This window comes from Stegastes partitus, unplaced genomic scaffold (assembly GCF_000690725.1).
Source record: "Stegastes partitus isolate 25-593 unplaced genomic scaffold, Stegastes_partitus-1.0.2 Scaffold318, whole genome shotgun sequence".
Taxonomy (NCBI): Eukaryota; Metazoa; Chordata; class Actinopteri; family Pomacentridae; genus Stegastes; species Stegastes partitus.
In genome coordinates this window covers 213,168-229,879 of record NW_007578049.1, presented here as the reverse complement: position 1 = coordinate 229,879, position 16,712 = coordinate 213,168, and the positions used below count along the sequence as shown (strand labels likewise).

At 42.4% G+C, this 16,712-nt stretch overlaps 1 protein-coding gene across 1 annotated transcript in view; it reads right to left on the bottom strand.

The window, feature by feature from the left end:
* The window catches only part of LOC103358536 (CUB and sushi domain-containing protein 3-like), a gene marked incomplete at its 5' end in the record, with an annotated part of 221,174 nt that overhangs the window by 9,252 nt on the left and 195,210 nt on the right, over positions 1 to 16,712 (bottom strand). The window contains 9 exons of the mRNA XM_008283549.1: positions 1,182 to 1,255; positions 5,777 to 5,950; positions 6,134 to 6,307; positions 8,031 to 8,210; positions 10,038 to 10,214; positions 10,358 to 10,540; positions 13,695 to 13,868; positions 13,992 to 14,177; positions 14,948 to 15,121. Coding sequence (XP_008281771.1) covers positions 1,182 to 1,255; positions 5,777 to 5,950; positions 6,134 to 6,307; positions 8,031 to 8,210; positions 10,038 to 10,214; positions 10,358 to 10,540; positions 13,695 to 13,868; positions 13,992 to 14,177; positions 14,948 to 15,121 — 1,496 coding nt within the window. The remainder of the gene's footprint in view (positions 1 to 1,181; positions 1,256 to 5,776; positions 5,951 to 6,133; positions 6,308 to 8,030; positions 8,211 to 10,037; positions 10,215 to 10,357; positions 10,541 to 13,694; positions 13,869 to 13,991; positions 14,178 to 14,947; positions 15,122 to 16,712) is intronic.

Below are 16,712 nucleotides of genomic sequence, written 5' to 3'. Positions count from 1 at the left end.
TGTCTTGGGGTTTAATATCCTCACAGTGTTATCACAACTTGCCCAACTTGAGACTTGGTTTGAGACCTTTGTTGCTCCTCATCCCTCCTCTCTTCCTCCACCTCTGCTTTGCTGTCTGCTCTATACTGCCAACTACCAAATGAAGGAAAAAATGCCTGAAAAATATCTTTAAAGAGGAGCAGTGGGCCATAAAATGAAATCTGGCCTCAGGCAATAACACATATATACATATCAAGCGTTGGAGATTTTGCAGCCTGCATGAGATTCAGGTAGCAGCCTCTTAAATATGCCTGTTTGTATTTGGACAATTACTTTCATAATCAGTTAATCTGCCAAATAAAGTCCCTCTTAAAATTAAGTCTACATTTTCCAGAGCTCAAGTTGACAAATTTGCAGGCACTAAAAGTAAGAAGATAACGCTTTTTTAAAAAACTTGAATTTTAATTTCTAGGGGCAGCAAATTCCTAAATCGCATTAATTTCGAGTGTGACCACCGTTTCTCTGAGGAAACACTTGCATGATAGTTTCTCAGTGTACTTGGCAGGTAGGCTGTTCCGAGCATCTTGAGGAAGTTGCCACAGTTCTGTGGATTTAGGCTGTTTCAGCTGCTTCTGTCTCTTCATGTAATCCCAGACTGACTTGATTTTGAGATCAGGGCTCTGTGGGGGCCATACCATCTGTTACAGGACTCCTTGTTCTTCCTCTCACTGGATATAGTTCTCCATGACTCCGGCTGTGTGTTTGGAGTCGCTGTCATGCTGCAGAATGAGTCTGAGGCCGATAAGACGCCTCCCTTATGGTATTGTAGAACGGAGGAGGATCTTACTGTATTTAAATGCTTTATTTTTTGCCCCAAGGTTCCAGTTTTCCTCCTCTTTTTCCTTCCATCCTTTATTTCTCCTTCTTTAATTTGCATTCCCCCTGGATAGAGCCTATCGGATGTGCCAAAACAACAGCTTTATCTGTATTAGTTATCACGTATCTATTATCTTTTGTTTTCCGATGCCATCTTTTGAGATTAAGCGAGACGTATGGTTGGAAGGGCGAGCGCCACAAGCTGAAGTTTCATCATACACCTTCCTACCTATACATAGAAACTGTGTTATAACATGTCTGAAATAAACCGGCTGCAGTTTTTAAGTTAACTTCTTGGGAGCGGAGGTAGATGTGGAGACTCTTACCTTGAAGCCGTAGGTGCGATTGAGGGAGCCGTAGCGTGGCGTTCCTGGGTTATCACAGCTGGTTTTGGTCGGTTCTGAAAAGAACAGAGTAAGAGTGTAAGTAATTACAACCCCAAAAAAAATAAAAAATCTAGGAGAAAGATAAATTAGCAGCAGCATTATACATCCTCTCTCTCTCTCTCTCTCTCAAGTCTCCTTTCCTCTCCTCTGTTGTCATGGTAACAGTGGGTTATATATGCCATCGGGACAGCAGGGGGCAGTAGCACTTTATCAGAAAACGAAGTGGGTCCACCGTGAGCGAGTGTGTGTGTGAGCGAGTGTGTGTGTGTGTGGCAGGGTCATCAGCATGTAGAGCACATCCTGACGCAGAGCTCGATTCAATACAGCTTCCGAAATGACAGATTCACTCTCCACCCGTCTCTCTCTTCCTGTACCTCTCTATCTGCCCTCCTTCTCTCTCTCTCTCGCTGTTGTCTCCTTCTACCTCTCTGCCTCTCTTTATAACTGCTCTTCTCCTCTCTCTTTTCTATCTTTCCATGTCACTATATCTTCGTCTGCCCGCCCTCCTCTCCTCTCCCCTGTTCCGTCTTGTTTAAGGAGCAGCCTGCTTTAGCTCAGAACTGTTTCGCTAACAATCGGAGTTACGTTTGTGTGTCTGCAAAAGTCAATTATGATATATTACAGAAAGATTCTCCCCCCCCTTCACGATCATCCCGCTTACACTACTTCTTTTCCAGCAGTTCAGTCCCGACGTCAGTGAAGTAACGTTTCATCGGTAGGTTTCTATTTTTAGTTTGTCTATTTCACGGGGAACGTTTTGACTTTACAGCAGCTGGAAAGGATGTATGCCGTATCGAGGGCTACGGAGGAAGGAAGTCAGGTGTCTGTTTGCACCACAGACACTCCGCTTTATTACAATTCATCACCATACTTGATGTTTAAGCACCTGCTCTGAGCCACACGTGTGAAGTGGTGCTCTAAAGCAGCACATGTGGCGGTGAATTGACCCAGCGGGACCATTTGTAATGTGCGCTGAATATCCCTTCTCGTTTTCTTCTTAATCCCCCCCCAATACCAGCAGCTTGTTTGAAGTCGGATGTGTCCTTCTGGAGGCTTTTTAAAAAAAAAAAAACTAAATACTGTAAGTTACAACATGTACTGTGGCGTCTCGCTTATGAGCAAACACTTCTGCTGGAACATCTGAGAAGACATCCCAACTTTCAGACCACAGCCGACTGCTAACTGAACTCCAAACACTGGCTCCCAAAAGCAAGGGATTCAGTATCTGTATAATAACACATTCGTGTTAAAAAATACTGTAAATTTCATTATACATTCGTAGATTTTCACAGGTATGAAGTTCGGTTCCTTCAGAGATGAAAAGCGTCACAACAGCTTCTGAACTTGAAGTAACGCAGCAAAGTTTCACAATTGAAACAAATGTTCAGCCTCGATCCAACCGTCTGAACCCGTCATTTGAAAGACGTGCTATGCTTTAAAGAATGGCCAGAGCTAACCCAATTCATTAGAGCAAGAAACTGTGAATGTTCAAGTTTCCAAAGGTCCTTGAACTACTCATCTGTGATGTACCACTCTGTGGGAAAAGTTAAGTTTGAAAAAGTTTAAATGATAGAAAAGTTCTGCACGTCTCTCTTTTTATAAGAAAAATAGTCTAAATAAAGCATTTGTACCAAATTTTTTTTTAAATCTAAAAATTCTGCACTCCTCGGCCAAACACAAAGACATTAATGACTCCGCTGCAAACAAAGGGTCATGTGACAATAAGTAAGGGACATTTCAGGTTCAGACAGAAGACAAGGATGGAAATTTATTAAAAATGTGGGTGGCAAAAACTGTCTTTAGTATGTAGAGGTGTTCAAGTACTATAAGCATCTCTGGGCGTGATTGATCATGCTGAATATAATTGATCAGATTTATATATATAGTGCTTTTCTAGACACTCAAAGTCGCTTTACACTGTCAGTTATTCATTGACACACATTCATTCCAGTGGTGGAAGCTACCATTGTAGCCACAGCTGCCCTGGGGCAGACTGACAGAGGCGTGGCTGCCATTCTGCCCCTCCGACCACCACCTCAACAATCCATTCATACGCATTCACACCAGGCGGGTGAAGTGTCTCACCCAAGGACACAACGACCATGACACAGGGTACAGGGCGGAATCGAACCGCCGACCTTCTGATCATTGACCGACTTGCTCTAGCAGCAGCGACCCCAAATATATATATATATATGTGTATTACATTAAAAAATATATATAAATAATTATTATTTTTGCCCTTTTTGTGACCTATGGCATTATAACATTGTCATGCAAAAAAAGAGAAACTAATTTTTAAAAAACTATCTTTTTTTTTTTGAGTTCTCCTAACTTCTAGCCATGAAGTGTTCTTTCCATTAAGATGCAGGATATAGAAAGTGACCAAAACTGTGACAGGAGCTAAAGGGTTAGGCAACCAATACAGCAGTCACTGTACATGACAAAATAAATGTGCACACCTCAACATCCACTGGAGGAACTGCTGGTGACGCTCGACCGTCATCACAGCTGTTGAGCCAGCGGCCTCAACGGCACGAAGAACAAACTGCTTTTCAACCAAATCCAATCTATAAGGAGCATTTTGCAAGTTCCTCTCATGTTCGTTTCTGCACATTTAACTAATCAGATCAAATGGCACACTTGCGACCCATGCAGCCGCACGCATGAACCCCTCAAGACGCATCTGTAATCTGTTAGCGACAATGTGAAAGGGGCACTCTGGCGTAATTTGCGATCTGCATGTAAGCAGTGCTCGCAGATGGCCTTTGTGAAATGATCCACTGGAATGCTTTTAGCGTGCCATGCTGCAACCGGAAAGCGACACCGCCAATTATCTGAGGCTAAAACTATGGACGCACAAGGTTGAAATCTTCATTCATTTCGAAATGCAACAAAACATCTACGACACGGATCATTTCTAACGGTTTTATTAGGAAATGTTGTCGATGTGGAAATGAAACTTTCACTGACGCTGTTTGAGGCTCGTCCTCCAAAGGCTGCCTCGTCATTAACGAGATTGTCTCAGATGAGTTTCCAGTCACTATTCATTATTATTCCAATAAGTCTGTGTAACTTTGACTTTAACCGAACAGAAGTTGCTCCGCGCGGCAAACCCACGAGTGCACTGAAATGTGGCTGTCAGCTCCATAAGAACAGGTCATTAATTGCAATGATCATTAGGAGGGGGGGCTATCAGAGAAACACAGCGAGCCACCAAACAGTGATAACAAAGTGACGGGTAGCATAAACCGACTAATGCGTCTCATAGGTTATGAGCCCACACACGTCTTCGCTCAGGATGGTAAACACACCGAGAAACAAGCTGAAATCACATTATCAAGCAGTCGTATTATTTATCAAAAGAAAACCCCGCGCACAGCAAAGGAACAGCATGAAAAAGAAGCTCGTAGTACGAAGCTTTGATATGTTATTTAAAAGAAGGTACCTAATTTACTAAAATGACCTCCTGAGAAATCTCATTCAGAAGTTTGGAGGCTCTACTGAACCTAACCAACGCCGCCTTTTACTTTTAACCCGAACTTTGAAGCTGTGAGACACCCCGGGATGCCAGGCTGTGTTCCAGCTCGTGTGGGGGATAAATGATTGATGATAAAGTCAGGAACTGTTAAAAAGCAATCGGTAAAATCTTAAATCAATTTTTCGGTGGAGGTTAAAGGCCTCGGTTCTTGTATTTTGCCAAGTTTGAGACTTCGCTGTACATAATAATACCGCGAAACTTTACTTTTTAAACTCGTGAATTTATTCAGAAATGCAGTGTGAGAGTTCTGACTTTGCTTAAAGTTGGCCGACTTAGACCTTGTGGGGCCGGGGATCGAATCTTCAGACTTTTTCGATCCGGACCAAAGTTTGTCTGTAAGTATGAAAGGCAACAAAAGCTGACTTGAATATCTGGTTAGATTTAGGATTCTGTTGATTTTTTTCTCTCTTTATTCTCAGAAATTCAAAATAAAGAGGCTACTTTTTGTTTTTGTTTTTTTAACCAAAGTCGTGTGTGACTGCTTGAGTTCAGGAAACATTTTTGTTAACTGAAAAAAAGGCTTTTTTCTTAAAGTAAGGTATCAAAAAAGGATGGTTCTTGTGTCGGGCAGCAACAGCACTTTAAAAAATAAACGCCAAGTTCTACCACAGCTCAAAGACTTTTTTGCATCTTGCAGGAAGTTTTATGTCAGAAGTTTACATATTAGCAAAATGGGTAAAGTTAGATGAGTTTTCTTGAACATAAATAATATTTAAGACCCTCCATCCTCACAAAATCAAGCAAATTGAATGGCTAGCAAAGTCAAATTAAGTTTGTTTTTTTGAGCCTCATTTCCGCATTACAGTCACCTGAAGTTTAATAAGAGGAACTAGCTTGTTGAATTTATAGTTATATGTACAAAAGAGATCTGTTTTAATGTTTAGTTGTCACGATTATCCACTGGATCATTATTAGAATTCCTCTGATAGTCTGCCTGTCCTGTCTGGTTCTGTTCTGTTCTGGCTGTCAGGTGAACATAAACGACTGGACGTACCGATGCAACGTGGCTGCAGTCCGCTCCAGGTACCATCGCTTTCACAGAGTCTGGTCGCCGTGCCAACCAGTATGAGAGGCGGAGCACAGCTGAAGGACACTTCTGATTGATAGATGAAACTTCGTCCCTCTCTGAAGCCGCCGACTGGAGTACCCGGGTCGCCGCAGAACTTGGCTGCAAACACACAGACGCATGAACAAAAGCCCCGTTTCAGTCGTGGGGCTAAAAAACGCTGACGAGCTCTCACTTTTTTTTTTTTTTTTGAGAAGCTCAAGGACAAAATTTTGCATCCAATCGGTGGTTTGAGATATTTGCTCTTGTGCCAAGTTGTGTGTGCTCCATGTGTGTGTTGCTTACGTAGGCACTGTGGGAGCATGCCGTTCCAGGTGCCATTGGCCACGCAGGTCAGGACGGCCGGGAACGAGAGCTCGTATCCGGGCGAGCAAGTGTAGCTCACGCTGCTGCCCCATTCGAAGTCACTGCCCTGCAGTACCCCGTTACTGATGGCAGGGGGAGCCGAGCAGGTCACCGCTGGGGACAGAAAGAGGGGGAGGGGTTGTGAAAGAGAGTGTGAAAAACAAAAAAAAACAACCGACCCAAACATGCATCCTGTGTGGAGCCGCTGCAGGTGATGCTGCCTCACTTCACACTGGCCTGTGAATCCACTGCTGCTTGATTAGATGACTGAAACCAACCGCTGATTGAATTTATAATTTTACTACAATTTACCAGCGTAAATATCTAGTAGATATTTTTGTCTGGAAAGACCTCCAATCACATCCAATCGTTGTTTCAATTCACTTCACTTTAAATCCGCCGTGATTATGGCGCATTAACAGCTGCAGCGGTGGCGGTGACACGTTCCATGGGACTGATTTTATTTGATTTATTTTGTATTTCTTGTTTTTTCCTTCCAGAGGCGCAGTGAGCAGAATCTGCTCTGTCAGTGCTGATAAAGTTACGGGGATGTAAGGTGTTATTCAGAGCTCTACTTTTGGATACAGAACTTGAATGTACATGTAGAGGATTTTATTGTAGCCCTGGCGGAACATTCGCAGCATTCGTGGACAGTGTGCTTACAGATGAGGCGTCTTCAGAGAAACTCCCGAGTAATTCACTTGTATAATCACCTTCAGATTCATTTAATAGTGGATACACATGTCCTACTTCTGCTACGATCTGTCCAATGTTATAAAATGTGCATGTTGCAGGAGAATGTACAGAAAATAATTCGTCGTCTTTACATCAGCAGTAAACAATAAAAACAACATGGCAACAGACGATAGCGTTTTACAAACAATGTTCAAAGCACATAAAAAGGCATTTCCAACAAACATTCAGAAAAGAGAAAGTATGATTTAAAAGGAACTGAGATCTTTAAAAAAAAAAGCCCAGATTCAGAACAAAAGTGACAGAGCATTGTGTTTCTGTGGAAGGAATCAGTTTATGGAACAATCTGAACAGAGAATCACAATCAGTGTTTACATTTAAAAGAGCAACTAAAGCCAGTATGTTGAGGAGATATGTTCATTATGTCTGATTGTAAAGACGAGTAAACAATCATGTCAGACTTTCTGTTTTTTTTTGACTGTCAGCTTTGAAGGACAGCTGTTTCATGTTGTTATTGTTGTTTTTATTCTGAATATTTTGATGTTTATTGTGTTGTTGTTGATGCTTTGTGTAATTTGTTGTAAATGTATTTCTTTGGGTAAAGGAGGCAGATAACATCAGATTATTCTTCTTTGTGCCGCCTGTCATTCAGGAGTTCGGCATGTTTTTGTCGTGTTTAATTGTTTTGTTTTAACTCAAATGAAACTCCATCACATCTACCTACAGCACCCTCCACAATAATGGTTAAGATGTGTTAAAAGCCTTAAAATAAATTCAGTTTTTATTGCAGAAGCATTCTCTCACACTGAAAATTATAGACAAATGTAACCTTCGACTCAACTCAAATAAACTGTTGGCAAAAGGGGTTTGTACCAAGTATTAACATCAATGATTTGATGTAGAAGAATTATTTTTTTAATGTGGGATTTTTTTTCACACTGAATAAATGCACTTGAATTAAAGGTTAAATTTTCCTCTTTTTTTTCATTGTGGTCCGATATTATTTAGAAAAAAACTGAATTTACTAGAAGCTAAAGAACACATCTTAACCAGGAGTGCCAATCATTATGGAGGGCGCTGTACACTAGATGTTTCTGTGAGGGTTACAACAGCAGCAGAATAAAGGTTTTCCGATCGGATTTACCTGTACATATTGGCATATTCCCGTTCCACGTCCCGTTCTGGGTGCACATCCTCACAGGTGACCCGTCCTCCTCCATCCTGTACCCTGGCTGGCACTGGAAGGAAATGTTCTGACTGATGGTGAAGTCCTCTCCATAGCGGAGGCCATTAGCGGGCACACCTGGATCTCCACAGTTTATCACTGCGGAGGTGGACAAGTGGACAGAGCGGGACAAAGATGAAGATTACTTTACAGGTCATGCTATGGCGCGAGATAATTGGAGTTTTAAATTGCTCGGTGGTCCTTTATCTGTGCTCCTTTATACGGGTAATTCAAATGTTAAAAAGGGCGAGAAAGAGAAAGGCAGGGGGACAGCAGAGGTGACAGAAGTGAAGATATGACAGATAGATTGGTAGTGAAAGAAGATTGGGAAGGTAGGGGACAAAGGAGGGGAAGGAATAGTTAGATCTATCACTTTTTTTTTTTTCTTCTCAGTTCTCGGTCCTTTTTCCATCAGTGCAAAATGTTCCAGCCCTTGAAAGGACCCCCTGATAAATACACACATCAGATTTGGGAAAAGAAAGGGAAGGAAACTCGACCAAATCTGAGCTTTAAAATCACCAGATTTCATTAAAAATCACTTCATTCCACTCGTCTCATTTAAAAAATAGATCGTTTGCACTAAACAGATTCTATAAAATAAACCCAAAAGTTCTTTTCAGCTGAGCTCAGAGGACGTTCTTTCCACTCCTAGACTTCTGTTTCTATAGAGGTGCAAGACTTGATATTGAAAAATGAGCCGACGGTGAGAGAAAATGTGACAAAAGCAGAGAACATTAAGAAACTGCTCGAGGGTCGAAAACGCCGCGATCCGAGAGACAGGCTGCGAGAATTGTAAAATAATCTATAGCGGAGATTATTATCTGCTTGTTTGGAAGTTTGAAGTTGAATTCGTGGAGATTGCAGAGCAGAGTAAATCCCCCATCAGACTGTATGGTCTCATCACATTCCTTTATGGACTTTGCTTCTCATGAATGAAACAACAGCGATATTAAAAATGGCCAAAGTTGTCCTGGGACTTTTAAGGGGCATTAGGATTCCCCTGACAGTACTTTTAAGGCACTGTCCTTCATAGTCTAATAGGCAGTTTAAATGCTTTTAAGCCCACCCCCCAGATACTGTCATGCCTGTTAATAGATGTGGTGTAATCTACTGTAAAAGCCATTCCCTTTGAGTCAGGTATAAACTTTTTTCTCTCTCCTTCCAGGAACCCATATTTTAGAATTCTGGCTTCTCAGCATTTCCAGCTCTTTGTCCCGTCCTGCTGGAACATTTTTAAAGCTTATTTCTTTGCATAGTGTATTAAAGTCGGGCAATAGGAAGATAACACCGGCGTCAACTCCAAATGAAGTTCAGCTGTTAATTGTCGGTGTTGTACTACTTGAGCAGGTCTTGAATCCATGTATGCAAGCGAATAAAATCTGCAGCGAGCGGTAAACATACAGCGCTGATTAACACTTGTTCAACTGTGGCTTTGGTCATATTTCACGTGTTTTATTTTATGGTTGTTTACTCTTGGGAGTTTCCCCCCCCCCCCCAGAGTTCAAAAAGCAAATTAGCTAAAGTAAACAACGATCAAGGTTATTCATGTCACTCTATAAAAGTCTGCACCCAGAGCATGCAGATTTCAGGCTCATTTCATTACTCGATACTGTCGCAGAATAATTTAAAACTGGACATAAAACAGTGTCGCGAAAGGGTGGAAAGGAAAACTTAGAATCTCACAACAGGAATTTGGGGATATTTATGGGTCGCAGACGTCATCGCAAAGCATGGATTTAACACTCTGATTATAGAAGTATTAAATACAGCTGACAGTCTGCGCTTTGGCCTCGAGGTCACCTCATGAGTTCACTTTCAAAAGAATAAGGATGTGGCTGAAATAGAAAGCTGCATTTGCTAAAAGCATGACGGAAATTGTGAAATCATCTATAAATTGATGTATGAGGCGATTAGCGGGTGACGTACTGGAACAGTTGGGCTGTATTCCCGACCAGGTACCGTTGGCCTGACACAGCCTGGTGGTGGCGCCAGTGAGCAGGTAGCCATCCATGCAGGAGTAGATGACGGAGTGGGAGAACGTCGTCCCGTCCAGTCGGAACACTCTGCCGTTGCTGGGAGTGCCGGGGTTACCGCACTGGACGGCTGCAGGAAGGAGAGGAGAGCAGAGAGAGAGGCTCGTGGGTCTCAGTGAGCTCTGTGACAGTTTAAGGAGACGTGTGCGGATCTCTAACCGGATCAGCGTCAGGGCGCTGGGTTAGGACAGATCAAATAAAGCGTCGTCCTACGTTTACAGAAGGGCTGTGTGCCAGACCAAGTCCCGTTCGGGAAGCACATCCTCTCCGACGAGCCGATGAGATCGTAGCCCTCCGAGCAGGTGAAGTAGACTTTGGAACGGATCCTGAAGTCTGTTTGTTCCCTCGATCCGTGTGAGGGGATGCCAGGATCGCCACAAGAGCCAGCTGTGTCACCTACAGCGAGACAAACATGGAGACAGACTTAGATCGCTAACAGGTCTCCTGCTAGTCTGGACTGACTCAGGGATTTAGCTGCATCATTTACAGAGTGTGATTAAAAAAAGGGCAACAAATACCTAAAAATGTAACTTTAATTCATCATTTAATAAGATATGTCATTAAGCAAGCATTACAAAGTGGATCAGAGTTTAAATTTTGAATGTAACATGCATTCCTATGGTACTTGAGTATGACTGGCTGCTTACAAATAGCAGTGGACGGCCCACATATGTTGGTGACACGAGGCGTATGTTAGCCTTAACATCGTATGTGTCAGTGTGTGTGTGCACGCCGGCTGATGGGTAGAGTGTGTGTGTGTGTGATCCTCGCTCTGCCCTTGCAGAGCCGCCTGGTCAGCAAATTCTGTTTGACAGACAGAGCATGCTCCTGGGAACACACACACTTCCACACACAAAAGCCCACGTTGTCACACAAACGGCCGAACCAATATCTCGCCATTCAGACGTTTGTGATCAGCGCTGCCTGTTTTGTCAATGCTCTAAGATGTTTTTTTTTTTGTGGTTTTCCCTCACATTTCTGACAAATAACCTAATTTCACATTGACTCCGTTTGTACTATACCGCAAATATCTGGAGGCCTGATGCTAAATTGAGCTTACACATAGCGCAGACACAACACGTAATGACATAACATCCTCTGCAGCGCCGCGGGATTTGAGACTTGGTTTCTCAGATGTAAATAAATAAAACACAACCGCGGTGTGTCATCGATATTTGTCTTTAATAGCTCAGAAGTATGAGGAAATGGTCTGTAACTAAATTAATGACGTAGTTTTCTGATTATTGGGAACAGATAAAAAAACAAAAAAAAAAACACACTTCTCTAGGGACACTGCAACTACACAACTTTCACAGGACAGACACACACAAACGGATTCATCTCCAGAGTCGTTTTTTTTGGGGGGGTTTTTTGTGAAACATTTCCTTCTGTGGAGTTTGAAACGATCACTAAAAGGAAAATGGTGGGAGGACAAATGAAAACTTCTGACAACGTGTTTTTCACTCATTAACAAAGTCTTTCAATGTGCAGTAACTTATTTTACATTCACCAGAAATTAAAGGAATAGGTCAACATTTTGGGAAATGCACTTATTTGCTTTCCACTGTCTTAATGTCAATCCATAGCCAGCAGATTATTAGCTTAGCATAGCATAAAGACGGGAAACAGGGAGGAGCAGCTAGTCTGGCTCTGTCCAAAAGTAATAAAAACCCACCTACCAGAACCTTAAAAGTACCATATTTAACACATTATATTTCATTTGCTCAGTCTGAACAAATGGAGCATAAAAATGACAATTTGCCACCTTTGCTAGCCACCTGGCAAACTCATGATAACAGACATGCAATGAGCTAAAACCTTACGTTGTCATTTCTACGCTTTCAATACAGGTTCTGTACAGATCAAGTTAACAATAGAGGATGTGTTAGGTGGACTTTGTTTTATCTATGGAGGAGACATTTTAGTTGCTCATGCTAAGCTAACGCCCTATGCTAACTTTATATCTAATAGACGGATGTGTTTGTGGTATTAAACTTCTAATTTGACAGCAAATAACAGTAAATCTGGATAGTAAACATCTTAAAGGTATTGTTCAACTGCATCATTTTTAGTTCAGTTCGATTCAGATTCGGTTAAAGTGCTTAGCCTTAATGAACAAATCCCAAACCATCAGCAACTCATCTGAATAATGATTATTCAAATGTCATCGAATATTTGAGCGTTTTGCTTAAAAACTCTTTATCAAGTGTATTTTAAGTGTGGCTTAACCCCAGGGGCTTTTGTTTAATAGGCCTAATATATAAATATTCAAGAGTTTTGGTTGCAAGACCTAGTTGTGCCTTTAATTTCTTATTTTAATCTTATCGTACGGGGAAAAACCCTGAAATCTGAATGTTTACACCATTCAACCACCAAGGTCAAATTCAAATTTCTGATTTTTGCCACATCTGCCTCGAGTCCAAAAAAACCCTGTAAAAATAAACAAAACAAAACCATCCCCATAAAATCTGATTTGAGGCTTTGGGTGTACAAACAGGAACGACTGTACCCTCTTGGTTAAATATGTGCATAATTTACTAATGCCCCCTGAAATATCATAAACAACATTACATCAGAAATGCTTATCAACCATCATGAAGCAGACCACGGAGCCGGCTGTGCTACAGTGAGCTGAACTCTGAGCTCTGCAGGGCCCTGGCACGGACCTGCCAGGTGAAAACCATGAATCACTTCTCCTTAAATTATTACCCTCCCTCACCCCGCCGCTCCCCCAGGCAATTGCTGTAAATAACAATGTATTCTTAGTCAACTTGTCTGGAATGCGTTTTCACTCAGCGCGTTATATAAGCGGCAGCTGGGAGCCCCTCAGTCTGGAGAGTCATAATCATGCTCCCAGCCAGCCAACTGAGAACCATATAACTTAGACGGTTTGTTTATACATGATGGAAAGGTAAGGAGGCTCTCTGTCCGGAGGGACAATCTAGCTCAATAAGTGGCGCGATATGCATATACAGGAAATCCAGCAGGGAGGAAATGTGCTTGTGTAAAGCACTTTGCAGAACAATGACAGTGGTGCATCTACACGATAGCGTCTCAAAATCCACTCACCTTGGAAAGAAAAGATAATTCTAGAGAAAATGCACAGGAAATGTATATGTAAATTCAAATACGTAAGGATAGAAATATGTATATTTAAGAACCCGCAGTCATTGCATCTAAAACAGGTTCACATAAAATCTGATTAGCAGAAGGAGAAATGCACTTAAGCCCAGGACGGAGGTGAATGTGAGTATAGGGCAAGGTTATGCTCCGGAGCCCTTCTGACAGACAGCTACTGATATATTCTCTTTTCATGCGCCAACCCTTCTCGCTATATGTTCATCCGTCCCTCCCATTATACCTCTGACTGAGTGCAAAAGGTTTAGGAAAATGTGCCTGCAAGACGTGAAGGCATGAAGTGCTGCACACTCTGGTGGGTCTACATGCTTCAGACGTCTCCCCTTTCATCTACGAGTCCTATCTATCTGTCTATCCCTCTGATAGGGTGGACATTAAACGCTGTATATTCAATGGAGGTTAAACTAGTTACCGGAGCAGAAGGGCATCGGGGCGCTCCACATCCCACTGAGCTGACAAGTCCGGGATGATTCTCCTTTCAGCTGCCTTCCGCCCAGACAGGAGTACCGAACCGTGGAACCAAATGTAAACTTATCTCCACTCAGCACACCGTTAGGGGGAGAGCCGGGATGACCGCAGTCCACGACTAGAGAGAAACGTTGGGAACAAAGCTCGTTTTGACTCAACACAGCTTGAGAACAAGACAGGAAAAGTAATATTTCTGCTCCACTGTTGTTTTTCCACAGGCAGAGAGAGACAAGATACCAACCGATGCATTCAGGAAGAGGTTTGTCCCACTGTCCGGTAGGCTGGCAGGTGAGTACGGGCGACCCAAACAGGTAATACCCGGGGTTACAGTCGTAGAACACCACCGTGCCAAAGGTAAAGTTGCCGTGCTCTATTTTACTCTGCCGGATAGAGTTGGCTGGAATGCCTGGATCAGAGCAATTGACCACTATACACAGAGAGACACAGAGACGGACACACACAGACAGAGAGAGAGGCAGAAAAGCATGTGTTATTTGGCATGAACCAGAGAGGGTGATTTCTCTTCCCCCTCTTGCTTTTTTTTCCAGCGTTTTCGCACTCGCAGTTCTTCAGAGCAACGCGGGGCGTAATAAGGAGGACGCTGTGATGTTAAATGATGATAGGGTGAGGCAGGCTTTTCTGTATTGGATCCAGCGCCCAAGAAGGGTTATGGCTTGTTATCATTATGCAGCATTTCTAATTTTACTCGCTTCATTGGCATTTCATTCTGCAGACTGGGCAGAACGCAGATAGACTGAGCACAAACCTCTGTGACTGAAGCCTTTTCTTGTTGCTGTGATTGTAATTTGAACAATCTGGGATTTATGTTTTATTGAAAACAAGTTTCCATTCTTGAGAGTGGAGCCAGGAACAGGTTAGAGGGATTATTATATCTACCTCAAAACTTCATTAAATGAAGGAAAAAAACAGCATTTTCTTTTTCTTTTCTTTTTTTTTTTTTTAGAAGAAGAAATTGAACTTTTCTGTCTGGGTGAAAATTACTTTTACGGTTATAATGGCAAAGGTGCTTGAGTTGAACAAAGTTAGAGGTAGAATTGAGGTGAAATGAAAATGGCAGGGGGGTGTAAATAGGGATGGTTGCTACAGGAGGAGGCAAATAAAGATAGGCACTGAGGTGGTATTAAAGGTTGGGGATAAATAAGGTTAGGGGTGAATACACTTAACTTTTCTCCCCACCTTTACACGTTGGGGGCGGGTGGCTCCACTGGCGGTTGGCCTGGCACTGAGCACGTGCGGGCCCCTCCATCTCATAACCCCGGTTGCAAACAAAGCTGACCACGTCATTGAGGTTGAACCCGTTCCCCACCGTGCGACCATATATGGGACTTCCTGGGTGGCCGCAGCTGATCGCTAAGGAGAGAAACAGCGTGAGTCGTGGACACATGTACGTGCATGCAGATTTATCATTATTGCATTTATTATGAATGATTGTGCGTAACAAGTTAGCGTGCTTTGAAAGGCAACAGCGGCATCATTCTAATTGTTTTTACATATTAAATACATGGAATTAATGAATCCCACTAAAAGACATCAAGCCATCCATCCATCATCTATACAACGTTTAATCCTCATTAGGGTCGCGGGGGGGCTGGAGTCTATCCCAGCTGACTTAGGGTGAAGGCAGGTTCACCTGGACAGGTCACCAGTCTATCACAGGGCTACACTTAGAGACAGACAACCAAGCACACTCACATTCACACCTACGGACAATTTAGAATCACCAATTAACCTCAACATGTTTCTGGACTGGACTGTGGGAGGAAGCCGGAGAACCCGGAGAGAACCCACACTGCACGGGGAGAACATGGAGACTCCACGCAGAAAGATCCCGGTGCCCCCACCGGGACGCGAACCGGCGACCTTCTTGCTGCGAGGCAACAGTGTTAACCACTAAAAGACAGAAGCTAGCAATACTTTTGATTGTACTGACATTAATCGCCTTTAAAAACAGGTCACAATATATAATTGGATATGATAAAATAGCTGAGTAATGTCGTAAACAGTTGGAAACTTTAGATTTCAGGGAGTAATTAGTGTATTTGTTGGAGATTTTTTGGTTACAGTTTCAAAAGAAAATAGCGAGTAGCACTACCATCTTATTTTTTCAGATTTAGATTTAATAGTGAACTTATTGCATGATGAAAAATGGTGTTACCTAATTAGAATTAAGGCAATGAAGCAGCAGTTTTGTCACAGGTCATTGCTACACTCAAAACAACTGCCTTTTTTGTGTGTGTGTGGGTGTAACTTCATCCTCTTTTCAAAATATATCATATATAATTTAAATATTGCTGAAGGGTTTTTCTGAGGCATGCCTGTGTTTGGCTGTTTCTATGTCCTGAGTGGATGTTTCTGTAGTCCCATCCAGCCATATCAGTGCAGCTTAATTGCACCTGACCACTGATGTAATTTGGATGCAACTCTATTTTGTAAATGTTATCCCCCCGCCCCACAAACCGCTGCCTCTTTTTTCCTCATTGAATTACAAAAAACCCAATCATTTAAGTTTGTTTTTTGTTAATATGAAAGCCACAAAACATGATCTAAACCAGACATCTTAAGTTGTGTATTTCTCAGGCTAGAAAAGCACAACAAGCACAGATTTAGGTCAAATATCTATGCATTTCCTACAGTCATTCATACATATTTATGAGGATGTCAGATGACTGAGAGGGCATAGCTGGAATCTCAATTTGGGGTTCATTATTTTGGAAATATTGGGTCTCACAATCTTGTGTGTTAGCGCTGAGTATCCTCTGTTTGCCATTGTGTGTCATAATTATTCATCTTGTTAAGTTTGCTCAGCGGGGCTTCTTAGGGTTTGTGTGATGTTTGCGTAAACAGGCAGTTTATGGTTATTGCTGGACCCTCTCTCATCTGCCTCTGAAGCTGTCCATCTCTACGTTTACTGGAGAGGAGAGGAGAGGAGAGGAGAGGAGAG